General features: G+C 39.8%; 1 protein-coding gene across 1 annotated transcript in view; it reads left to right on the forward strand.

The window, feature by feature from the left end:
• Positions 1-8,697: 8,697 nt before the first annotated feature.
• The window catches only part of HPRT1 (hypoxanthine phosphoribosyltransferase 1), a 32,414-nt gene continuing 13,786 nt past the window's right edge, over positions 8,698-27,325 (forward strand). The window contains exons 1-3 of the mRNA XM_065901204.1: positions 8,698-8,869; positions 18,391-18,497; positions 19,903-20,086. Coding sequence (XP_065757276.1) covers positions 8,843-8,869; positions 18,391-18,497; positions 19,903-20,086 — 318 coding nt within the window. The 5' untranslated portion in view covers positions 8,698-8,842. The remainder of the gene's footprint in view (positions 8,870-18,390; positions 18,498-19,902; positions 20,087-27,325) is intronic.

Genomic DNA, 27,325 nt, shown 5'->3' on the forward strand with positions numbered 1-27,325 from the left:
TTGCCTGATGGGAGCCTGGGAGGCTACACTCACCCTCTTCCAAGGTAGTCAATGATTCCAGGATACAAAATCCTTGTCCCCCGGGCCTGAAGGCAGGACTGCTGCAGCGGGCCAGTCCAGGGCTCTGTGTCCTTGCTCACCTCTCTCCCTCTCCTGCTTCGATTCCTCCCTTGTGAGTTTTTCTTTAAGAGCGCCCCCTCCACAAATCAGAGAATTGAAATAATGTATCAGTCAGGGAAAGAGTTATGCTTTTCTTTTAGAAATTTAAGTTTCAGTTGCAAGTCCACTGATAGTGAATTTTTAAGCAAATGTGTTCATTCCAAGGGCATTGACACAGCCTGCTAAACTGAGGGTTAGAAGTGGAGCAGAAAAGAAAGAATGGGGCCTTTGTCTATGCCTGTCGGAAAATAGAGCATTAGAAGCAATTCTGATAAGATTCTAAGACAACCGTAACTAGATTTCTCATCAGTTTTACTCAGTCCTGTTTCGATTTCCACTTGGAGTCGTCGTCTAGTTCTGTGAAGTCATCTGCCTCTGCACCAAAACAGTCCTGGGAATCCTGAGTCTTAGGTGCACTGGCACAGTCTGTCAGTTTTATGCACCTGGTAGCAGTATCAGCTTACGCTGAAAAACCTGCTTCCTTCCTCCCGAGGCTCTGAGACTGTTCTTTACCATTCCTTCCAGAAGACTCTCTCTAGCCCAGAGCTGTCCTACAGAATTTTCTACAGTGGTAGAAATGTTCTGTGTCTGGCTGCTGAACATTTGAAATGTGGCTAAGTAGGGCTGAGGAACCAAATGTTGTACTTTATTTAATTTTAATTCACTTAAACTTAGATTTAAATAGCCACATGTGGTTAGTGGCTGCTCTATCAGATGGCACAGCTCTATCGAATTTATAGCAGGGCCCTTTAAGTAAGTGTGAAGGGAGAGCAGAAACCAAGTGCTGAAAGATGGAATGGTTCTGTTTCATTTTTTAGAGTAACCAAAAGTATCAGAATGGAGGAAAATGGAATGCCTTATTAGAGAATTGTACGCAAGCGAATGGACCTACTTGTAACTTTTTATTAACTTAGTGTATGATAACCCTGAGGCAAAAACATATTATGAACAGAGAAGGCCTTGATAAACCTTCAGGGCGTTAAAATCTGTCCCAGTACAGTGTGTGCTATATAATCACTTTCAAACAACAGAGCTATTTTAAACTCAGCCATAAAATCTTCTTTAGAAGTCAGTTTATCTGTCACCTTGTTACTACCCAGCTTGAAAAGGTACACAATTTCCTATAGTAGTATTTGGCCTATACAAAATTAACCTGAAGTAACCTGAGCTTCTGTCTTTGACTTAAAATTTTCCCTGTGTTGGAAGCCTGAACTATATAAGACAGTTTACTGTTGAGCTCATTAAAAATATATGAAGCATATCTATTATATTCTAACACACACCCCTCCATCCTGATACCACGGGTCAGCAGATGAGGGAGTAAGCCTTTGGTGCTAGCAGCCACCTAGGAGGGTGCTAAAGATGGTTTGGTGTAAAATACCCCGTCCATTTTAGTATTCTGAATTTTGGGCCCGGACCTGGAAAAGAGCAACATTAGAAAGAGATGTCATGTCAGCATACAGATAACCTGAGAACCCCAAGAAGCTACAGCCTTAGCTGTATTAATAACCGGAGCAACAGTGCTTTCTGAAAACCACAATAGCAGGTAACATAACCTTAGGGATTTTAACTTCTCTAGAAGTAAGGAACCCTTTATTATTCTTTCTGTCTTATTTGCTGATTTTTCTACAATTGTCTATAGCAGAAACACTCAAATGCGGCACATAAGCATGGAGGTAGGCCTTTTAAGAGTACAGATTTATGTTGGGTGAGGCAACAACTCTGCCTTCATTTAGAAAGTAATTTCTGGGACTTCCCTGGTGGTCCAGTGGTTAAGACTCCACGCTCCCAATGCAGGGGGCCTGGGTTCGATCCCTGGTCAGGGAACTAGATCCCACATGCCACAACTAAAGACCTGGTGCAGCCAAATAAATAAATATTTTTTTAAGTAATTCTTTTATTGCCTCACCTTGAGAACAAACTGTATACTCAATGTGTAGTCCTTTTTATTTTTGTGAGCTACTAATTCTATTTTATATAAGGTTCTCTTTTCAAAAAAGAATTTAACATACCTCAAAATGTACGTATTTCAGTATACAAATTTAAGTATACATACACATACTAAATACTGATAGATGGCATTACATTTTTTTTTTTTTTTTTTTTTTTTTTTATGCGTTACGCGGGCCTCTCACTGTTGTGGCCTCTCCCGTTGCGGAGGACAGGCTCCGGACGCGCAGGCTCAGCGGCCATGGCTCACGGGCCCAGCCGCTCCGTGGCATGTGGGATCTTCCCAGACCGGGGCATGAACCCATGTCCCCTGCATCGGCAGGCGGACTCTCAACCACTGCGCCACCAGGGAAGCCCCGGCATTACATTTTAAACCTTAGTTGTTAAAATATAATTACTCTTGGGACTTCCCTGGCGGTCCAATGGTTAAGCCTCCGTGCTCCCAATGCAGGGGGCACGGGTTTGATCCCCTGGTTGGGGGAACTAAGGATCCCGCATGCCGCATGGCGCGGCAAAAAAAAAAAAAAAAAAAAAAAGTGCTCAAAGAATGGTGGGGAAATATCAAGACACAGGAGCCAACATAGAGGGACTCCCAATAGCCAAATCTTGGGCAATTTGGGCAACAAAGTAATGCTATTAATGGATCATTACCTGTAAGATAAAATTGGAACCCGTGAGTCCATGATGATATAAATAATTTAATAAATAATGACTGGGGAGAAGGGAATGCTCTCCATTATAATAGCATTTCAGCTAATAAACTAAGAAGGAATGATGTTAATAGGAAAATCAACATTTGACATACACCCCAGTAATAATTACTTCAGGCAAGAATCATGAGTGGATGCTAAAATTGGTGAAAGTTTGATGAGGAACAATATTTACATAGTCTTAGTATCATTCCTCATAACCTTTATTAGTTACAAAGGGGAAAATAGTATCTTTATAGTGAAGAAACCTGGCAGACACTGCCTTAACTGAGTGATCCAAATGAACATCAGTAATGGGACAGATTGGTAGCATATGCCTCCAAATACGAAGCACTGTGAAGGACACACCATCACAGCTGCTGTATTTCTGACCCACAATGGAATGCCTGAAATTTAATGAGGCCGTACCATTGGACAAACCCAAATTGAGGGAAATTGTACAGAATAATAACTCACCAGTGCCCTTCAAAATTGTCAAGATCATATATACACTATTGATACTATGTATAAAATAGATAACTAATGAGAATCTACTGTATAGCACAGGGGACTCTACTCAATGGTCTGCGGTGACCCAAAGGGGAAAGAAATCCAAAAAAGAGGGGATATATGTATATGCATAGTTGATTCACTTTGCTGTACAGTAGAAACTAACACAACACTGTAAAGCAACTATACTTCAATTAAAAAAAAAAAGTCAAGATCACAAAGAGTGAGGAACTGTTCCAGAATGATGGAGACTTAAGGATATGCAACATGCATTCCTGGATTCAGCGTGGTCCAGGAAAGGGATAGTAATGAGACAATTGGTGAAATTTAAATAAGGGTTCTAGATTAGTTAACACTGTTGTAGCAATGTGAGTTTCCTGATTTTGATCATTGTACTGGGTGTAGTTGTATTGGATGTTAACACTGGGGAAGGGTATACTGGAAACTGAGAGAGAAAGCAAGAAGAAATAGGGCAGCAGGAGAATCAGGAAGGTGGTGTTCCAGAAGCCAAAGAGATGGCAGAGACATTCAAGAACAAAGTGATAAACAGTATCAAATGCAATGTGAAGGACAGTTATACAAGGCCAAAGATAGTGTCCATCGGACTTGGCAAGATAGCAGTCAATGGTGTTCTTTGTCAAAGCTGTTTCAGTCCAACGGTGGATGCAGAAGACAATGAAAGTTTGTTGAGAGGTGATGGGAAGTGAGAAAGTATATAGAGCAAATATGGAGAGACTCATCACCTCTGGGCCTGGAGGATAAAGGGGAAGAAGCAGTATAGATGTGGGTGGAAGGAACTGATGTGATTCAGGCCTGATTCCTTCCCTCTCTTCATAAGTTAATGGGTTGAGTCTTCATTCTAGAGTGAATTTGATGGGGTTGAATAGGGATGAATGTTAAGAGCATTACTGAGGGGAACAAGACGGGGAGCTGACCAAGCACTTGTGAAGGATTGTGGAGGGGTGTTTAGGGCCCAGTTGAGGTTTGAGACCGTGAATCTGTAGAGGAACCAACCCCCATGGTTGCGGGGTTTTCTCCTACAGCCCTCCACAGCCTAATGGGTAGACAAAACAGGCTGTGGGTTGAGCCAGGGTGTGGCTTTGCCATTGTGGCAGAGCAGAATTAGAAGGGCACAAAGGACTTCTGGCAGTGGTGAGAGAGTGGTTCACGTGGGATGCAAACTGAACTGGGAAGTCAGGGATGTAAGGGAAGCCGAGAACAGGGTGATAGACCGTGGAATTGGAGGTCTCCCGTGGATCTGAAGCATGCTTAACGTTAGGCAGGTGGCCAAAGTGAACTGGAGAGGGAGAAAACTCTCAGAGATTGGGGGACTTCAGTTGAAGAGCTGCCATCAGCAGCATTGGAAAGCATCCCCCAGCTGGCCCTATACCATCGTAGGTATATACATTGTAGGTATATACATTCCAGTTTGCCCCAAACATTCCCAGTTTATGTGTTATCCCGGCATCTTGTCCAGTTTAGCATTTGTCCCAGATTTTTCATTTTCCCACGAAGTGTATTAATAGTTGAATTGAAATAAGCCAGGATGGGTCTGTTGCATCGCCACTTTTTAATTCCAGCTTCTGCCTTGGTCTCATCTACTAGCTTGTGAGATGCATGTACAGAGAACCAAATTCTCACTTTAACAGAGAGTTAAACCTAAACAACGACCAGTGATAACTCTTCTCCCTTTTCCTAGGTTTTTCCAAATACAATGTAACTAACAGCTCCCTCTCAAGGACAGTGTGCTGGGTGTTCACTGATAACAAAGCAAGTGCACTGACACTAGGAGTTAAAGACAACCGACTCATTCTTGTCCTGGGTAGGGATTGGGGGGGGGCAGTATTCACCGCCGTGCCCCTTGCTGGACACTGGGTGTGCCAGCTGGGTGTGCCCGTGCCAAAACCTGCAAGATACAAGAAGCTGCTAGGCCACCAGTCAGTAGGCCAGCGGACACAGGGAATTACATATTTACGTGTATGTAAAATACATTCAGGAAATAGAGGCAGAAATATGTCCTGCCATAGAACGTAATACAGCGAGTAATCTGAGTGCTCTTGGTACAATGGTTATGTCATTCATTATATGTTGCAAACCTACAACCCTTATTTTTTTTAAATTTGCAGTCCACCCTTGCAGCATGGGTTCAAAAAACTAAAGTGCACAACTGATAAAAAATACCAAATTTGTTATTCAAGAAAGTTGATCATGAATGTGTAACATGAACAAAACATTTTTGATAGTTATTATCACTGACTACATGAAAACCAGAAGACATGTCTACAGAGACAGCATCATCATCTACCTCAAAGGTTTGTAGTTATTTTAAGAAGGCCGTGCAGCAAACGTGATTTAACAAGATGCAGCTGCAGAGAGGGTATCTTCATATTGCTCGCGAATGACTTTTTTTAGATCAAATAACTTCTTCAAAATTCATTTACTCATTTTTGATTTCAGGTTTCCTTGTACATGATGAAAAGTGAAACAATACCTTTTAATAAGTAGCTCTATTTGCAGGAGGACTTCACAGTTAAATGATGTCAGTTTTATATTGATATCATGAGATGATTCAAATCGAAAATCAGTTATATTAGTCAGGGTTCTCCAGAGAAACAGAACTAACAGGATGTGTGTGTGTGTGTGTGTGTGTGTGTGTGTGTGTGTGGAGAGAGAGAGAGATTTTAAGGAATTGGCACACACGGTTGTGGAGACCTGGCGAGTCCAAAATCTGATGGAGAAGGCCAACAGGCTGGACACAGGGAAGAGGTGCAGTTCCAGTCCAAAAAGGCGGCAGAATTCCTTCTTGCCTGCAGGGGAGGTCAGCCTTTGTTCTTTTCAGGCCTTCAAATGATAGGATGAGGCCTACCCACATTAGGGAACGTAATCTGCTTTACTCAGAGTCCACTGATTTAAATGTTAATCTCATCCAAAAAAACACCTTCACAGAAACATCCAGAATAATGTTTGACCAAATATCTGGGCACCATGGCCAAGCCAAGTTGAAACATAAAAATTAACCATCACATTGGTTAATTCCAGTAATGGTTCAATTTGTCATCCAATTCATGGAATCAAAGTAAAGCTAATGGGAATTTATTCTGATGAAGGCGAAACATCTGACATTGAGAAGGCTATTGTAAATTCAGTTTGAAAATTCAACATTTAGGATAAGTATTTTTTAGATAAATTTACTTTTATTTTTGGCTGCATTGGGTCTTCACTGCTGCACACGGGCCTTCTCTAGTTGCAGCTAGTGGGGGCTACTCTTTGTTGCGGCGTGCGGGCTTCTCATTTCAGTGGCTTCTCCTTGTGGAGCACGGGCTCTAGGTGCACAGGCTTCAGTAGTTGTGGCTCATGGGCTCTAGAGCGCAGGCTCAGTAGTTGTGGTGCACGGGCTTAGCTGCTCTGTGGCATGTGGGATCTTCCCGGACCAGGGATCGAACCCGTGTCCCCTGCATTGGCAGGTGGATTCTTAACCACGGCACCACCAGGGAAGCCCTAGGACAAGTATTGTTGCAGTGATGATTTTTTTTTAACAGAAATACAAATTTTGGTGGACCACAGCACCATGGTAAAAACAAGGTTTTTACTAAGCGAAGAAATGTGTGGAGCAGAAATATACTCAGAATTGGTTGTGGTACAGAAATAATTCCTCATTATGTCCACATAAGTGGATTACAAAACTGTTTCTGGAAAGTCAGGAGTGGGGCAGGGGAATCTTGGGTTATACCCATGCTTTCCTTATTTCTTCCTTCATGCAGATATTCTAGTAAAGATCGGTGGCATACATAGCATATTTGACACCCAGAATGACAAAATTATATGAGAAAATTATTTTGTCTGACAAAATTATTTTCTGTAATAATTAGTAAAAAACATTATTTTCTTGATTTCATATTTAGTTTTAAAACAATTAAAAATTTAAAAGAATACATTTCAATTTTAAATACATTGTCCAAATTCAGTAAAATATTTCATACATTAACCAGATTTTCACTTACCAAACAAAAGGATTACGTCTTGTAGACTGCACTCTGTTTGCTGTTTTAAATTTTAAACACAAGTAAAAGCTCCAAGTTGTCACCTAGAATGACAGGGTTGAAATAATGACTGTTTCTCTGTCTTTAAAGTCACTGGGCTTTCACCATTTATTTCAGATCTCTGTTAAAATACAGGAGTATGTGGTACCATAGGGGCTGGAGAAAGAAACTGCAAGCCAGAAGCAAGCTGGAAGGGTTCTGAACTGTTGGTATCTAATTTAGAAACCAGTGTGGGTGGCTGAGTCCATTTGCGTCAGGGGCCAAATGTATAACCGAAAGTTCTCTGAATTAATTTCCCAGTGAAACAATGATTGTTAAAAGAATAAGTAATAAAAATGTGGTAATACGAACTTCAAAGTCTATATGCCCAATGGAAATGCACTCATGTTCACCAAAAGATACGTAAAAAAACAAAAAAGTTCATAGCAGCACTATTTTTTAGAGAAAGAGACTGAAGCTCCGAGTTCAATGACTTACCCCGTTCCACAAATCACCTACCATCACATTTCCCTCAGTGGCCTTAATGGAGGCCACCAACTTTGTGCTGGGCACTGTGGTGGGTACTGGAGCTACACAGATGAGCACGTTAGGAATGGAACAACTCTTACTTGCTTACTCGACCTATTGGAGAGTTGGGGAAGATTTTTTCACCCATTTCCGTATCGGGAATTGTGGTGGCAAAGAATATAGATCAGCAAAGGTGATAGTTCCCATTTACTGATGGTGCACTGTCCTAAGTGCTGCACCATATATATATATATATATATATATATATATATATATACATATGCACACACCATATACGTACACATCATCTTCTTTAATCCTCAACGATCCTTGTTAATAATATCCCCATTTTACTGAGACGAAAAAGAGAGGCTCAGTGAGCCTGATTCGCACAAGGTCACAGAACAGTTAAGGGCTCCCCTCACATTTGTACCCTTATCGAGCTGACTCTAGGGCTCTAGGTCTCAACTCTTATATCCAGTTAAAGATTTTTGTTAGAATCCGGCCACGAGTCAGGAAAATGGAAGCCGCAATGCAGTCCAAGGAACCTGAAGAGCCGGCGCCCAGTTTAGGGCCACTGGGAAGAAAGGAGGGCGGTGGCAGGTCTGGGAATTTGGGAGCCTTCTGGATGGGAGACTGAGGGAAAGAGGAAGAGAGGCTGCGCGGGAGTCTCCGCTTCTTTGGGAAGAAAATTCCCACGGCCACCTCGGGAGCGTGGAAACCCGCAAGCTCCCACGGAGGGGCGCGGGGAGCGCGCGCGGCCGTTATGGGCGGGGCCTCGGGGCGGAGCGGGGGCGGGGCCTGCTGCGCCTGAGCTCTTAGCGGCGGCGGCGGCGGCGGCGGCGGCGGCGGCGAGGAGCGCTCGGGCGGACTACTCTGCTTTCCCGCGCGGCGCCGCCTCCTGCCGCGCCTCCGCCTTCTTCTCGGCCCCGCCACCGGCTTCCTCCTCCTCAGACTGCCCTCAGCCCGCGCACCAGCGGCTCCGTTATGGCGACCCGCAGCCCCAGCGTCGTGGTGAGCAGCCTGGCCCGCCAGGCCCGTGGCGGCGGCGGCCGTTCCCCGAGACGCGGGGCCGCAGTGCGGGCTCGGGTCGGCGTGGCCCAGGGTCGGGGGGCGGGGGTGGCCGCAGCCTCCTGGGTTCGGCCGCGCGTCACACCCGGGCGGTTGGGGGGATGGAACGGTGAGGTCGGGGTGGCCGCCTCTGGAGAGCCCCGGGAAGGAGGGCTGCGTGTGGGAGGAGAGGGTGGAAATGGCGTTTTGGTTGACATGTGCCGCTTGCGAGCGTGCTATGGGGAGGGGCCGTGGGCCAGTTCGGGAATGATCTGGCGGGGTGAGGGTGGGAGCTTTCTTAGGAGGGGCTCTTCCCTGTCGATTTGCGGTGTGTGGGTGAGGTCCTCGGGGCAGCTCCGTGAGAGGGACCAGGAGCACGGAAACGACCACATGGGAGGCATGCGGGGACTGGTATTTTAATCTAGTTTTGCAGACATTGTAATGATTATTTGTGGGAATGCGCATTGCCTCATTGCATCCTCACGGCAGCCTTGGCAGCGGTAACCATGCCTACCTTTTTACACACGTAGAAAGTAGTTAGCCGATATTAGGTAGCTTTCCCACGGCCCAGAGGTAGCCAGGCCTCGTAATCAGATCTGCTTGAATCCGGATCCTATGCACTTTGATGCTGCAGGGGACAAAAAATGCGAATCTGGTCCTTACCTTCAAGGGCATTGGCACCATAATCCGTCTTTGGTATCCTGTCTCCAGCCTCATTGGTTCTTTTCCTTGTTTCTCGAACAAGCCAAGCTGCTCCCTCCCCTTACCCTCCCTTTTTGATCACGCTTGCTAAAATAGCCAACCCTCTCTCAATAGTTAAATGCCTTAGCCTGCATTATTGCTATTATTATTATTATTTTAGCAGTTACCTTATTACCTGTTGATTGTCTCTCCCACAAAAACATAAACTTTATAAGGGCAGGAATCACCGCTGTAACCCCAGCGCGTAGTACAGTGCCTGGCATGCAAGAAATTCTCAGTGATGGTCTGTTGGATGAATACATTAAATAATCAACCACTTGAGCCCTAAAAAGGGAAGGGTTCTAGTTCATATTAGGCATTGTGACTTAAGGTAAAGAGTAGTGCTCTTAATGGAGTCTGGCCTGGGATCCTGCTTGCGTGGGTTATTTACTAGCTGTGTAGCCTTGGGTAACTACCTTTCTGGATTTAAGTGTCTTATGTATAACTGAGGTGCTAACTACCTCATGGGGTTATTGAAAGGATAGCCGGTCTTTGTGAACGAACAACCTTTGCGTGGTTCCTGACTGGGAATAGTAATAATATCTATCGATGTGTTTACCTACATAGTCCTGTTTAGTCCTCAAAACAACCCTGTAACAAAAGTATGATTATCGTTTTACAGATGAGGAATCCTTGAAGCCTCAGTGAGAGGTTAAGTAACTTAACCTCTTAACGTAACATACCCAGTGTCACACAGTTATTAAGAGGAGCTCAGACTCAAACCTAGGTCTCTCTCAAGGAGGGCCCATACACTTAAATGTTATGCTAATAGTAGGTACTCAACTGTTTTTATTCAGTTGCTGAGGAAGTTAGATGCTTTTAAGCTTTGGGGTCCAATGGCTGCACCAGCATATAGTGAATTATTTTTGCTAGAACTGGCTGTTAGTTTTGTTTGAGCATCAAGATGTTCATTGTGTTTTCGGTTTGCAAATTCCTGTTCCTTTTTTTATTTCCATCCCAGAAATTGTCTTCATGTTAGCAGTGACGGACACTTAAATAGTGCTTACTGTGTGCTGGTTACTAAGCCCTTTACACATATTAACTGGTTTGATATTTATTTAAAAAATTTATGTGGCTCAGAGAGGTTAAGTAACTTTCCCAAGATTACCCAGCAATACTAGGATTTGAATCTAAGCTATCTGGCCCCAGAGTCTGCTCTTAACCTCTCCACTTTTAGGTTCATAGTGACAGTAGTAGATATTTATTTAGTACTTACTATGCTTTAGGCATTGAAGTAAATATTTTGCAACATTATCTAATATAACTGCCCTAAAGATGCATAATAGGAGGGAGAGAGATAAACACTAGTGTGACCTTGGAGGCACAGATTGGTGAACTACTGATAACTTGCCCAGTATCACTTAGATGAAATTGACCTGCAGATCTGCCTGATATGACCCATGCTACTTGTAACTATCTCTCTAAACTTCCAGGGTAAACTTGGACACACTTGAACAAAGAACAAGCTTCTGAATTTTTGCAAGTTATTGTGAAACATCAGATATACATTATGTGGATAAAATATCTTCTAAATTTCAGGATGGTAGTGCTAGAAATGTAACCCTTATTAACTGGACTTAAATCTTACCCTGCTAATAATTTTCACAGAATTGATAAAATAGTGCATTTTTTTTTTTTTGTGGTACGTGAGCCTCTCACTGTTGTGGCCTCTCCCGTTGCGGAGCACAGGCTCCGGACGCTCAGGCTCAGCGGCCATGGCTCACGGGCCCAGCCGCTCCGCGGCATGTGGGATCTTCCCGGACCGGGGCACGAACCCGTGTCCCCTGCATTGGCAGGCGGACTCTCAACCACTGCGCCACCAGGGAAGCCCTAAAATAGTGCATTTTTTTGGTCCACAGCCCTATCATTGTTATCATCAGGGTTTAGACTGACAATGTAGACCAAAATTATTCTTGGTGACCACCAAAAAATGGAGCAGTTGAGTTTGGGGGTTTCATTCCACAAATTGATTAACGTGACATGCATACTGTAGATTCATCTTAATTGTTTTCTGTCCATTTTTTGTATCTAGGTGTCACAGAAAGTCCATAGGCAGGAGGTAGGAAAAAGACAAAAGGACCAACCAGATCAGCAGAGAAGAGGGGTCTTGAAGTTCTCTTTTAGATTTCTGTAGTTCACTAGGCAGTAACTGGGCCGTGTCATTCTTTTCCCCTGTGAAGAGATGATAAAGACGTGCTAGTGTGCTCTTCTTCCTATCTGTAATTGTATATTGTGTGCATTGGTAAGATTTATATGCTATAAAAGTGTCAACCACCATCGTTAATATTGAGACTGGATTGTTATTTTCCTGCCAGTGGCTACCAAATTACTAACAAACATTTAGAATAACTTGCTACTAATAAGAATTCAAACAAACACTTCAGATTGCTATGAAACTACTATCTTCAGCACTGTGCTTCTGATAATTGATGGGCATTTATGTTTTGCCCAGAATTAACATGCCTGTTGTTCCACTGTGCACACTGGAAAGGAAAGATGATAGTATTAGATAGTAGTTATGGGCCCGCTTACGTAGAAGCAGGTAATAATTTATCCCTGAGTTGGATAGAATGCTGATTTTAATTCTTGTAACCCTTAGATTCTTGTAAACCTTTTAATTCTTCTCACATTTAGGGATAAATGCATCGGTAGTTCATAATTTTGGTCTTATGATATCCTGAGTTGTCACAAATTATCCCAAGGGGATGACACATCTGCTTTGGGTTTTCCTGAGAATTTTAAAGTGTCTGAATATAAAAGGTAAAAATATGCCACCTAGCCATTTCTGCCTATTCTAGAAGCTTGGAATTATTGTTGGTTACTAGGAATAAAATAAAATGTATTTTATCTATTACTGTACGTCTTTTAATTCATATTTTTAAAGACTCGCTTCCTCACTTCCATTTAGTCTTGTTTGGACCCAGGAACATTGTCATTTTTTGACCACAAACAGGCTTAAGCAATCCTGCTCACAGATGATGAATTGATGTTGCATGTGTTGTCTTAGCTCGAGTTAATTTCCATGCTTACTGTAATTTTAGGTAGTATATCTCTGTAATTAGACATGTGTAAACCACAAAATTTTTCATGTATGGAAACCATTATTATCGATGTGACACATGGTTATTAAGAATTTGTGGCTTCAGTTTTACTGGAAAATAAAATTATTTTGGTAATTTATGATAGCAAATAGACAAAAGATATATAGTAATGTTGCATTTTCAATAATCTTTCATATTAATAAAAGTGCCTTGTAGATTTTACCATTAACAAGTATATTACAGATAGGTTAGAATTTGAGAGCTGTGTTTTAAAGCTCTGAGGAGATGCAGTCAGATTTCTGAACTGTCTGGGTAAATGGTAAGTAACTGAGAGCTATTAATAACCTATCCTTTGGCCATTTCTGGCTGAACTGGAAATCAGAGTAGGAAAGGTGGATCTGCAGAGAAACCACATTTCATTTGTTTACCACTTCCAGCCCCTCCAGGGCTCTCCCCCGAATATTTTGGGGTTGGGCCCTCCCCAAAGCCATCCAGGACCTTCTTTGCGATCTTCAGCCATTTTATGTTAAGTTCATATGTTGAAGCTCTAACCCCCAATGTGATGGTATTTGGAGATGGGGCCTTTGGAAGGTAATTAGGATTAGGTACGGTCATGAGGGTGGGGCCCTGGTCTTTTAAGAAAGACACCGGCAGAGTTTCCAGCCCCAGCGCTCAGCACACAGATAGCTAGGAGAAGATGGCTGCCTACAAGCCAAGAGAAGAGATGTCAGAATGAAACCTACTTTGCTGGCCCCTTGATCTTGGACTTCCCAGCCTAAAGAACTGTGGGGAATAAATTACTGTTGTTTAAGCCACCCGGTCTACAGTATTTTGTTGTGGCAGACTAATGCAGTTCTTTTAGAAGGTGTTGGCAATAACCACGTGCTTAGACATGCAACACCAAGTCACAAATAATAAAACAGATGTGATTTATACTCATATACAAAGTTGGGCATTGCTATTGCCTAGTTGATTTAGAAGGCTGTGCTAATTCAGTATCAGAGACATACCAGTCTAATTTACTCAGTTTATATCCTAGGCAACAGAATATAATGACTACTTTAAGCTTGATATTGCTTTAGGAGGGAGTCATTGGTGCTGGCTGACCTTGGGTTCCATGTTTATCTTTAGTGTGTATAACCGCTTTTGATAATCACACGTTTGTGGGCTTGTGAAGTTAGATTTGGTACAGATTATAAGCTTTAATGTGCTGTATAGTTAGTTGTATGTGTATATGTCTTTTCCATTAGATTATACGCTCTTTGAAGGCTCTAAATTTATAATCATCTTTGTATCCCCCTACAAAATCTATTGCATAGTACCTTAATCAAGGTGGGTGCTGAATGCATTTTTATATAATTAAACATATTGCAATCCCTTCCTGTCAAGAGTACCCACTGGATTGTTAACTAATCCATGTTAGATGGGGTTAATTAATACCAGATATTAACCAATATCAGATGGAACAAATAAGGGCTGATAAGATTAAAGGCCACCAAGTATATTTCTCTCTAGCTCTTCTAGAGATTGAGATTATTAGCCCTGTTTAATATGAAGCTTTGGTGCTTGGGATGATTAAAACAAATTCCTGTCTATTGAATTATATCTTCTGTTATTTCTTATTGTCAGTGGTCTAGGTGCAAACAAGGCTTCTGAGTGAGAGTTTGAGTACCCTCCTAAACTCCCATAATACTTTTTCTGTATTTTTAAAATAGTTTCACACTGTCTTATGGTTTTTCATGTATATGTCACATCTTCTACTGCACTGTAAGCTCTTTGAGGGTAGTTGTGTCAAATTTATCTAATCCTCTCTAGTATGTACAACATAGTAGGTACTCAATAAATATTTGTGTGTTAGTGATAAGAATTACAGGTTCTGAATAAGGTCCTCACCATTTAAAAATTACTATTCTAATACATATTTGAACATTAAATATGAATTTTTAAAACTTGGATTTTTCATTAATGTAAAACTGAGAAAAAGTGATGTTGGTGCCTTGTTATCATTTAAATAAATTGCTTCCTGTTTAACTTTATTTGAAACATACACAGGTACACATATTAGTATAATGAACCCTCATGTAGTCCTTGCCCAGTTCTGACAATTATCTGTGCATGGCCAAATCATATGTTTCTTAAATTAGGAACCCCATAAATGCACCCCATGTATTTATAGTGAATTATAACAAAGTTGTGAATTTATGCCTAAAGTACCTCAAGTGATACAGGTTTTATGAATTCTTATTTTTGCCTTTTGGGAAGAGTTATATTGACATGTTTTTTTTCATCTTGAAATAACATATCAACCCTTTTACACTGAATGTGATGTATAAATCTAATAGTATTGATTGAAAATAAAACCTTTTGAATTGGAAAAAAGAGTTTTTTAAATTAAAAAACATTTTTTTGCCACGTCACACGGCTTGTGGAATCTTAGTTCCCCAACCGGGGCCCTCAGCAGTGAAAGCGCAGAGTCCTAACCACTGGACCACCAGCGAAGTCCCTGAATTGGAAATTAATTTGGCGTGTTGACAGAGAGAGAATTCCTATTTGGGGGGGGGGGTACATCTGTGCTGGTCTCTCTGTGTTAAACTGCATGTTTGGGATGAACTCTGGGCAGAATTCACATTGGCTTTGATTGAGACAGACAAGACTCTTGAAGTTCTTAGGCTGCCTGCAAAACCCATAGCCAGGCACTGAGCCATTTTCACAGAACCAGTAGGCTTTATAAGTGTTGCATGTTTCAAAGAGTCCTGGGTGGGTCCTGGTTTATGCTTATGGCAGAAGCAGTGAGTAACTGGGAGGAAGGGGTGAGTAAGTCTCAGGGAAGCCATTTTGGTGCTCCGGATCTTGACTTTAAAAGCACTATGAAATGGTACGTTTTCATTCTTGTCAGGTAATAGCAGATCTGTTCTGATGAGCCTGATATCAATGTTTGTCCTCTCGTAGCATCTAGCAAGGTCTAGCTCTTCTTTTCCCAGAACTTTTAACTAAATTTCAGTTTATAAAATTTAGAAAAGTAATGCTTGCTTGTTATGAAGCATTATAAAAGTAATGCTTACTTGAAATACTCTTGTAGGTGACACAAATGTCCTAGTCCCATTCTTTTTTTTCTTTTTTTTAACATCTTTATTGGAGTATAATTGCTTTACAGTGGTGTGTTAGTTTCTGCTTTATAACAAAGTGAATCAGCTATACGTATACATATATCCCCATATCTCCTCCCTCTTGCGCCTCCCTCCCACCCCCCCCATCCCACCCCTCTAGGTGGTCGCAAAGTACCGAGCTGATCTCCCTGTGCTATGCGGCTGCTTCCCACTAGCTGCCTATTTTACATTTGGTAGTGTAGATATGTCCATGCCACTCTCTCACTTCGTCCCAGCTTACCCTTCCCCCACCCGTGTCCTCAAGTCCATTCTCTACATTTGTGTCTTTATTCCTGTCCTGCCCTTAGGTTCAGAACCATTTTTTTTTAGCTTCCATATATATGTGTTAGTATACAGTATTTGTCTTTCTCTTTCTGACTTACTTCACTCTGTATGACAGTCTCTAGGTCCATCCACCTCACTACAAATAACTCAATTTCATTTCTTTTATGGCTGAGTAATATTCCATTGTATATATATGTGCCACATCTTCTTTATCCATTCATCTGTCGATGCACACTTAAGTTGCTTTCATGTCCTGGCTATTGTAAATAGAGCTGCAATGAACATCGTGGTACATGACTTTTTTTGAATTATGGTTTTCTCAGGGTATATGCCCAGTAGTAGGATTGCTGGGTCGTATGATAGCTCTATTTTAGTCTTCTAAGGAACCTCCATACTCCCATTCTTTTTATAGTAAATGTCTTCTGAAATAAGCCTGATGACAATGTTTAGCAGATAGATTAGTACTTCACCTTAGAGGACCTGGCATAATCTTCTGCCCCTCAAAATAGGATTTTTTTTCCTGCACATGAAAGTAATACATGTTTTTTAAAAAACAAATCAGTATTGACTTCACACATCGTGCCGAGCGAGTGCCTGTGCACTATGTGCTGCTGGAGCTTACCTGTGGGCATGTCCCAGTCCACCTGCCTGAGTCACTGCCAGGCTCCTGGCCACGTGCTCCAAGCGGAAGCGGTGCACAGCTACTACCAGTCTGACATGACGGTACTTGAAATTCCACCGAAGTCTGGAAAACTCAGAGCTCTTGGGACTGAAAGAGAGATGACGTGAACCTCAAATTTCTTAGAATATAATTATCAATTCTGTGAATAATAAATGTATCTTAAGTATATATTTTAAAAATTTATTGAAAACCAAGCTACTTGTCCTTAAGCACCTAACACAGTGCTGACTGAAGGAGGAGGTACTCAATAGATATTAACTGATGCAGTGAGATGTAATTATGGTTTGACCAGTATTTCTTGCAAACTGCCAGAGTTCATGTCATCAGCTTCTTGAATGTGATTTGGAAGATACTTAGTCTTGAATGTCATGTGAGACAGTATTAGAATTGTGGTTTGTGTCTTTGAATAAGCTTTAAATATAATGCTGAGTGGGAATTATAAATCAACTATAATTTTTTTAAAAAGTGAAATTGGCAGTGGGAAAAAAAAAAAGAAGTCAAAGTGTAGAAAGTGGCAGGTCCCCACTTCTTACAGTTGACTATTGTTTGGTATATTCTTCCATACCCACCCTTTCTTTCTTCCTCTCTCCCCCTCCTCTTTTTTTAACTTTTTGTATTAAAATTTTTTTGTTTGTAGATTTGGTTTTAATATATCATAAAATTTCCCCATACTTTTCACATATATGTATAAAAACACATACTACCACAAATAATTTATAAGAAAGACTTGATATTTTTAAAAAGCAATATGTACTCACTGAAGAAAATTTGGGATATATAGTACAAAGAGCTAAATAAAATCGCTGTAACTCCCCTCCCCAAGACAAAAGTTTTTTATGATTTTGTTATATTTTTTCTGTGTTTATAGGCCCATTATATAATTATAAAACTGTAATCATAGTACATTTTACCACCACAGGTACCACACCATCAGTGTTATTAAACATTTTGCATTACAAGGACTGGACATATCAAGACGACCAATATGTGGTCCTACTCAAACAATCTTAGAGTATCTACTATGAAGGCACCTCATGAGTTGATTATAACAATCTCAGACTTCTAGAAGTTTGGATTTTTAAGGAATCACTTAGCTTTTTTGGTGATTTTTTTTTCCTACTGTGAGATGAGAGAGACTCTTTGGGTTTGAGGTGGGGAACAGCAGTTTTTCTTGCTCACTGTGATATTTAACTTGATAGACTACACTGTATTAAGCATTTTTTACTAAATTTTCAAACATTTGCAAAAGTCGGGAGAATAATATAATGGCTCCCCATATACTCATCACGCGTTTATAATATTGTCAAGATTTTGCCACATTTGTCTTAGCTCTTTAAAGTTTTTCTTTTACTCTGCTGAACTAAAGAAAATTTCATGTCATTTTACTTCTGTAATCTTAACTATTCATCTCTAAAACATGTGGCTGATTTCTTATATAACTAATTCATTATCATGCCTACGAAATTACAGAAAGTTCTTGATATCATACCTAAATTTCTGTGATAGGCTAAGGGTTCTAAACGTCTAAATCCAATCAAGTGTTTGTATCATGAAATGCTCTCACTGAAAACAGCCATATTTCTTTTTCAGATTAGTGATGATGAACCAGGTTATGACCTAGATTTATTTTGTATACCTAATCATTATGCTGAGGATTTGGAAAAGGTGTTTATTCCTCATGGACTAATTATGGACAGGTTAGTACGATCTTAAATTGAAATTTTGTTTTTTTCTTATATTAATTTCAAGTGTCAGCAACTGTTTTAAGTAGTTGATGTTTGAACATGAACTAGACCAGCTTGTCACATAATAGATGCTTTCTGTTTTAAAAGCCCTCTTGACAAAAACGGGAGGAAGGGAGAGCTTACTAATTACCCAGTATAAGTCATGGTATACTGGGAATCTGTAGGGAGTAGAATAAAGTAAATATTGAAGGGAGATTGGAAGAATGAACTCTAGGCACAAAGTCTTTGATTTCTCAACCCTGAACAGGGTAATGGACTGGGGCTGAATCACGGGAAGACAAGGTCAGATTTTGATGATTATGCACGTCTAGCTTGAAAATTTCCTGTTAAATGAATTGCAGTGAAAAACTTTACTTGTTATTTAAATGCTTGCCTTGTGTGTCTGGCTGTTGTTTTTTATTTTAAAATTATAATATCAATATTATAACTCTATTCTAATATAGCTATATTCTAGAATTCTAAAATATTCTAACTATAGAGGCTTAAACAAGAAGAGTGAAGTTCTCTCAGCCTGCTGTACACATTTCCTCCCTATACATTGGCCATGTACATATACTATATATTTTAACACATGGGTATTACTATCATATAGGTCTAAAATTTATTGGGCATTTTTTCATATTAATACATCCAGAACTATCTCATATATTTTAAAGGTTGCATGGCATTCCATTTTCTGGCTGTACCGTAATTGATTTAACCAGTTCCTTATTGATTAGGTGCAAGATGTCTCCATTATTTTGCTTTTGCAGATCATACTAGAAGGGAACATCGTTTTATAGATGTTTGGGCAGTTGCTCAAATTTATCCACGGGGAAATTTTGTGACAAGGGGAAGGTGTTTATTGAATGTTTTGATACTGCCAAATTATCCTCCAAAAAGTTTATATTAATTTATACTCCCAGTGGTATATGAGAGTGCTCTTTCCTCACAATCTCTTCTAATATTGTATTATTGGAATTTGCTGGTTTGATAGGTGAATATTGTATCTTATTTTAATTTGCGTTTTTAAAATTTATGATAGATGTAACAGTACACTTGGATTTGGAAGGTTTTTGAAATTTTTATCTTCACTTTATGAGCAAGGACAATATACTTCATGGGGGCAAAGGATGTGTTTTGTTGAAGTTTAATCTTTTTTTTTTTAATGCTTGGCTGAGCCTCGCAGCTTTCGGGATCTGAGTTTCCCAGACCAGGGATCGAACCTAGGGCCACGGCAGTGAAAGTGCTGAGTCCTAACGACTGGACTGCCGGGGAATTCGAAGTTTAATCCTTAAGGGATGTTTGTTGTAAAGTTTAAATGTTCCTTTTATAATATAATTTAATTTCTATTAAATTCTTGATTTTATTTCTGGAGGACTGAACGGCTGGCTCGAGATGTGATGAAGGAGATGGGAGGCCATCACATCGTGGCCCTCTGTGTGCTCAAGGGGGGCTATAAATTCTTTGCTGACCTGCTGGATTACATCAAAGCACTGAACAGAAATAGTGATAGATCTATACCTATGACTGTAGATTTTATCAGACTGAAGAGCTACTGTGTAAGTATATTTAATGCATGTTTAAAATAAACGTGGCATTTTTATTATATGTCCTATATGTATGAGCTTTAACTGCTTATATATAAATTCCATTAGCTTATAACTTATACAACTAAAGAACCAAAATTGATCTACATAATAGATAAAAACAAAGCCATATGAATTCAAATTAACATTAATTTGACGTGAAGGACTATGTTTTGCTGAAATAAAAACAAAACAAAATAAAAAAACCCATGGCAGCTGTAGGTTTTCCTGTATGTTTTTGAAGCTCTGCAAACTATACTTACATGTTCATTTTACTTGGTTAGAGTGAGAGTTTCTAATATATTCCCTAGTACTGTATATCCAAGTGAATATTGTCTTTTTCAAACTAGTCGCCTATACTTATTTTAAAGGTTCTTTGGTTTACTTTAGTTTTGTTTTGTTTTGGATTTTGAAAAACCCGTTTTCGGAATTGCTCTTGGGACTTGGGGGATATACTCTTTTGACTGTACTTACTGGTGGCAGATGTCCTCTCTGGAGCTAGATTGACTTGAGGGGGAGTCGTATTTGGAATTAGGTGTGAGTAATAAGGTGGGTCAACAGTTGTCTCTTAGAAAGCGCGTATGGAGCGAGAGCATTAGCACATTGAAAAGACCACTTTTGAGTCACAGTCGCTTTGTCTGTGTCACACAATCTCAAATGCTTCAGAATATTGACACTTGTGTGGTGAACCAAAATCCAAGTCATCTTTACTCGTGAATTTCATCATCCACAATTTCTTTGATCGTGTGAATGTTTGATTTTTATTACTTCATACTGTTGCTTTTTTTCTGGTTGCGTGTTGTCATTGTAGTTCCCGAGAGTTACTCTTTTCCTTAAAAATAGGATTTTTCCTAGCTTCTTCAAGGATTAGAATAAATGTCTGATCTTTGCTCTTTCATGAATCAGTATTGTAGTGCATCTTTGTAGAAACTTGGCTTATGTTTACATTTTCATTGAGCATAAGACCACTTATCTACATTTAACTTTCAGCCTCCATTCTCTTCGTTAATCATCTGTTTGACCCAAGTCTTTGACCTTTTCCCCATTTTCATCAGTCCTGTGGGTGATTGGACAGCCATTTAAGCATTATCATAGACATTTTCCCTATCCTGTTAAAACCCTTTGTGCTCATATATCATGACATTACTTCATACTCATAAGCTCCTTTTAACTTGTCTGAGTCTCACTTGAATTAAAGACTTGCTTAAATACAAAATTTGGATTTTTACTCAACAGAAGTTATTTATTTTGCTGGTTTACACTAAGATTTAATTCTCGGCAGTATAGCTGCCCAGGCTTTAATATGTTGTTGCTTAGAGGCAAAACATGGGCTTACAGTCCAGGGCTTGATTTCTCTGTTTGGTCTTCTTAAGCACCGCCCTCCCCCCCGCCCCCCACATGTGCACATAAAAATCAATTTTGTTACTTTATGACTTATACTTCATTGCTCTGGGGACTTGTGCAGAATGTCCTTTCTTTGAAAAGAAGGCTCATTAAAAAACTGAGAGGAGTTTAATATTTTTAAGAGTATTTTATAGTTATAGAGCAATTTTGAAGCGGTAGAAACACTTTGACATTTTAATTCCATTTTCTACTTTTAGTTTTCTTCCTGTTAGTTGTTTTTTATTTTTATTTTTTTGTTTGTTTGTTTTTGGCCACGCTACGTGGCATGCAGGATCTTAGTTCCCCAACCGGGGATCGAACCTGTGCTCCCTGCAGTGGAAGCGTGGAGTCTTAACCACTGGACCACCAGGGAAGTCCTAGTTTTTTTCCTATTAGTTTCAGATCTTAGAGGATTGTTAAGCTGAACTCCTCAACTGATAAAAAGCGTTGGAACATTCAACATGATTAAAGCAAACATTTAGGTAAATTTTCACATAGAGAAAAAAATATCTGTTCTGTTTTATGTGAAATTCTGTGTAGATTTACTACTAAACAATAGAAATTAGGAAAACCATATACTTTCTGTTGATTTGAAGCAACATTTCTACCCTATTTAATAATTCATCAGCTTGTTGTGGAAGATGTTCACATGTGCCTATAAAAAAACAAGCAATTTAATTTGATATAATCATAAAATGGGAATTTAAAATTGCAGCATCAGTAACATTGATGTTAATGCAGTTTTACATGTTGATCTTGACCACTTTGAAACAGTGAATTAAACATTAACTGTTCTGTACTTATCCTAAAGAAATGCTCCACGAACTATTAAATGTTCCCAGAATCTATAAAGAGCCATAATAATATTAACACACCCCATCTAGTTTTTCTTCAGAACGAAAATTGTATTTTTCCGATTAAAAAATACATGTTTATTATAAAGAACATACAACCATGGGAAGTTATAAAGGAATTAAGTCACCCTAAATTCCACTACCACTTTTATTTCTAATATTTTGAAGAATTTTCTCTCTGTGTATACACACTCACATTATAGTTTACATACTCTTAGAGTAGCTAGGCAGAATTTTATTTGCTTAGTGCCTACTTGACAGATTGCCTGGGGATTCCAAATACCATGTTTCATTAAATCTTAGATAGCACTGATTTTAAGATTTACCACTATTTTTTGTACTGCTAAGAAAGAAGACACTGTCAGTTATTGTTGTAAGTTGCTGTCGATTGTAATATGTCAGTTTCAGGGGTGTTAAAATGTGAATGTACATCTTAGAACAATAAAATGTAGTACTATATATTCAATGACTTTTCTATCCCTAAGGCCCTGTGATATTAAAAAAAGACACAGTTGATAAGTGTGCAAATGTATTTTCTCTGTTGTGAGTTCAGTTTTGCAGTGAATTTTTTTTTTTACTAAAATAGTTTAATTTAAAAAAAAAATGAGGAAGTCTCGAGAGGGAAAGTTGTCCAACAAGTAAATTTTTTGTGGGAATATTTTTTGTGGGCCCTAAGCAAAGGAGAAATTAACCTGATTTATGGTGTGTCCAGACTAAATGGCTTACGTTAAAATGAAATTCTTCTTAGAATTTTATTTTATTTATTTTTCATTATTATTATTTTTAAAATATTTATTTGTTTATTTATTTGGTTGTGTCGGGTTTTAGTTGCAGCAGGCGGGCTCCTTAGTTGCAGCATGCATGTGGGATCTAGTTCCCAGTCCAGGGATCGAACCCAGGTCCCCTGCATTGGGAGTGTAGAGTCTTAACCACTGCACCACCAGGCAAGTCCCTCTATTTAGGATTTTAAATCTTGCAGAAAACTTTTGAGTTATGAATTATTATCTCCATGTACATTTGAGAACAATGAGGGGCAGAGGGATTAAGTGACTTGCCCAGGATCATACAGGTCTTCAATTTGAACACAGGCCTTTAATTCTGTGCAGAACTGAGAGTCTTATTTGGGAAAACTTTTAACTGACTTGGATCCTCTAATATGGGCTTCCTATTATTTCTTCAGAAGTTTTGCATGCAAACAATTCATTTTGCCAGCTATGGGATTTTTCCTCAGTTAGGGTCAGGGTTCAGAAAGCTATAAGTTTCAGTCTTAATCTTGGAAGTCACTTGATTAGTAGCTTGATTAGGCTCTCTGTTTAGTATGTCAAAGGTACAAATTACTTTATAGCAATTTGTTATTTGTAAGAAGCTGACTTTTTGAGTGAGCTTGTTGAAGAAAAATGCAGAAAATATTGGAGTAGTTTCTTAAAGTGTCTCTTCTAAGAAGAGGTCAGTAGCTTTTGGTCTGACACTTTTCTCTGTACGTATTTAGTCAATTGCTTTAAGGTATGCTTTTTTCTCCAGAACAGTTGAAGTTAAATGTAAACGTACCACTTTGATGTTGACACTAGATAGTCTAAAGCTTATCTTCTGTAAATCTATCTATTTATATAAAGGAAGTGAAGTGATTTATACCTTTCTCCTGCTTATTGAACTAAGACCATAGACGTGGATGGAGAAAAGAATTTGTTCAGTTTAAATTGGCAGGAATGGAGATGTGTACTGTCCATGGTATAAGGAAACACTAACAGAACTAGAGTCAAAAGTATACTTTCTAACTCTTGCCTGTGGATTTTCACTGTGATGTAGTCCTCGTCGGACAACTTAGGTTTTATGTAAGCACCCTGATTAGTAGAACATGAAGGTACTGGTCAGGTTTGGCCCCATGAAACCACAACTTCTATTTTTAAAAAAAATTAAGGAGGGACTTTCCTGGTGGTTCAGTGGTTAAGGATCCGCCTGCCAATGCAGGAGACATGGGTTCGAGCCCTGGTCTGGAAAGATCCCACATGCCGTGGAGCAACTAAGCCCATGGGCCACAACTACCGAGCCTGCGCTCTAGAGCCCGCGAGCCACAACTACTAAGCCTGCGTGCCACAACTACTGAAGCCCATGTGCCTAGAGCCCGTGCTCTGCAACAAGAGAAGCTACGCAATGAGGGGCCCGTGCACCACAACGAAGAGTAGCCCCCGCTCACTACAACTAGAGAAAGCCTGCACACAGCAACGAAGACCCAACACAGCCATAAATAAATAAATAAACACATTTTTTAAAATTAAGGAAATCGATTAATTCACTCAGCAAACATATTACCACCTGTTGTATGCAAGGTACTGTCTTTTAGGCCATGAAGAGTGGTTCTATTGAACATGTTTATCAGATCCTAGTCCCAAACCAGACATGGAATGAAAAACAAGAAGACAGGTTGCAATAACTTCTGAAGGTTTGAAAGCAGTGTACTTGAAAATACCAGATATTAAATATCAGCACTAACACTTCAATCTTTTCTGGTACCCTGTTGTACTAAATGATATCTTTGATGTGTGTAGAGCAATGCTGACCAACAGAACTTTCTGTGATGATGGAAGTGTTCTGTGTCTGTGTTGTCTAGTACGGAGCCACTAGCCACATGTGACTGTGAGGCTGTGAAATATATCTCGTGCAACAGAGGATCTGGTTTTTTTTTCGGGGCCACACTGCGCGGCATGTTGAATCTTAGTTTCCCGACCAGGGATTGAACCCGTGCCCTCTGCAGTGGAAGCGGATTCGTAACCACTGGACCCCCAGGGAAGTCCCTGAATTTTTAGTTTTATTTAATTTTAAATAATGTGGTTAGTGGTTATTATATTGGATAGTGCAGGATTAGATGATCTATAAGGGCCCTGCTTCATCAGCATCATTTTTAAAACTGATAATAGCTTCTTTTTCCTTTAAAGCAACATTTTAAGTTTAAAATAACAGGTAAATAAATTGACTTATTACCTGGGCATATATCCTTCCAGACTTATTATTTTCTGCATATATTTTTAGAAAATTGGATATCTGCCGTTTTTCATCTGAGGTGCAGTCTACCTCTAAAAGTTCATGATTCTGATATTCTCACTTTTGTTGATATTTGATCAGGGTACAGGAGAACAGTTAAAGGACACAGAGGATGGTTGAAATTATGACGTGAAGAGAAAATATGATTGAGTGTGGTGGACTTGGGACCTAGCTGGATGTAGAAGGAACAGTTGTTTCCCCATAACTCCATTCTAGGGTCCTAAAGAATGATCTGAAGTTCACTGCAAAAAGGAAGGCACATATTGCTAAGCCACTAAGTGCTAAGGCTGGACTTCCTACCTCAGTGATACTCCTAGTCTCACCCTCTTGGGAGCCCAGTTTTGGTGATTAACCTCTCTGCATTCTCTTCTTATGGTCTCAACCTGTTTGTTCCAAGCCGTTCTTTTGCAGCCCACTCATTAACGTGTTTTCACACAGCTTTCTCTCCTCTTTTCCTATACCAAGCTTCAGTTCTTGTTGCTACCTGGAGGTTTGCACAATTTTTAGGGGTACACAAATAAGAAAGTTCCTTCCTATTTCCCTTCTCTTTTTTTCACGTAGACTCGAGAAAAGGTAGATAAAATGGAAACACAGACACGGAGGGTATGTATTTGGTAGACCCAAAGAGCTTCTCTGGGGATTTTATGTAGTTGACAGTGACATTCTGAGTTAAGGACAGATTGGGCTCTCCCATGCCAGTCCCATCATCTCCTTAAAGATGAAGCACGTAAGAGTCGCTCAGTAATGAAATGCAGCAGGGATACAGTGGGAAGCTTGTCATAGACAGGAAGGGAGGGAGCAAGGGAAAATCCTCTGGTGGGGTGATTGATTCATGGGTGCCATTTGTATGCAATTTGGGCACTTATACCTGTATTCTAGCACAGTGGACTGTAACATTTTTCTTAAATGAATCTTCTGTATTACCCTTCATTTAAAAGGTGGCTGTGTTTCCAGAAAAAGGGAACCTCAAAGCTAAAACCCTTGGGGCGAACGGAAATATGGAGATTTAGATCTAGTGCAGCAGCAGTGTCTTGCGTGCTTGTAGTTCTCTTGTCTCTTACCCTATCACCATCGCCTTTGGATCACAGGGTTTTTTCCATACTTTTCAGTTCTCAGATCTTTACTCCTTTTCTCTGTAAAAAAAGGGTCAATTGAAGTCGACTGTAATACCAAATTTATACAGAAGATGTCGCTATTTAACTTGATTTACTGTGTAAATCGTTTACTACTGTGATTCGCTCTCATTGAAAGCTTCAGGTTTCATACAGTTTTTTGGTTTTTTTTTTTTTTTGCTATTAATTCTCTGTCTTTGAAACTCTAGGTTTTAAGTTAGTTAGAATGAGAGGTGTCCGAAATTTCCTTAAGATGAGAAGTAATATGCAAGAGTTTTTTGATACTGGTAGTCATACTTATGTATCTTACGTTTAGTTTGCAACACTGTATACTGTTGGCCCATTTGTGATTTTCAAAAATAACACTCCATAAAATACGGACACATATATAGAAGTGTATGACAAAATTAGAAGTACAGGCGCACCACGTTTTATTGCGCTTCACTTTTTTTAAAGTAATTTTTAAAAATATTTATTTATTGGCTGTGTCAGGTCTTAGTTGTGGCATGCAGGATCTTCCACACTGCATGGGCTCTGTAGTTGTGGCACACACGGGCTTAGTTGCCCTGCGGCATGTGGGATCTTAGCTCCCCAACCAGGGATCTAACTGGTGTCCTCTGCATTGCAAGATGGATTCTTAACCACTGGACCACCAGGGGAGTCCCTATTGCACTTCACTTTATTGTGCTTTGCAGATACTGCATTTTTTATAAATTGAAGGTTTGTGGCAGTTTTGGGTCAAGCAAGTCTATTGATGCCATTTTTCCAGCAGCACTTGCTCTCTTTATGTCTCTGTGTCACATTTTGGTAATTCTCGCAATAGG

The sequence above is a fragment of the Phocoena phocoena genome, chromosome X, assembly GCF_963924675.1.
Source record: "Phocoena phocoena chromosome X, mPhoPho1.1, whole genome shotgun sequence".
Lineage (NCBI taxonomy): Eukaryota > Metazoa > Chordata > Mammalia > Artiodactyla > Phocoenidae > Phocoena > Phocoena phocoena.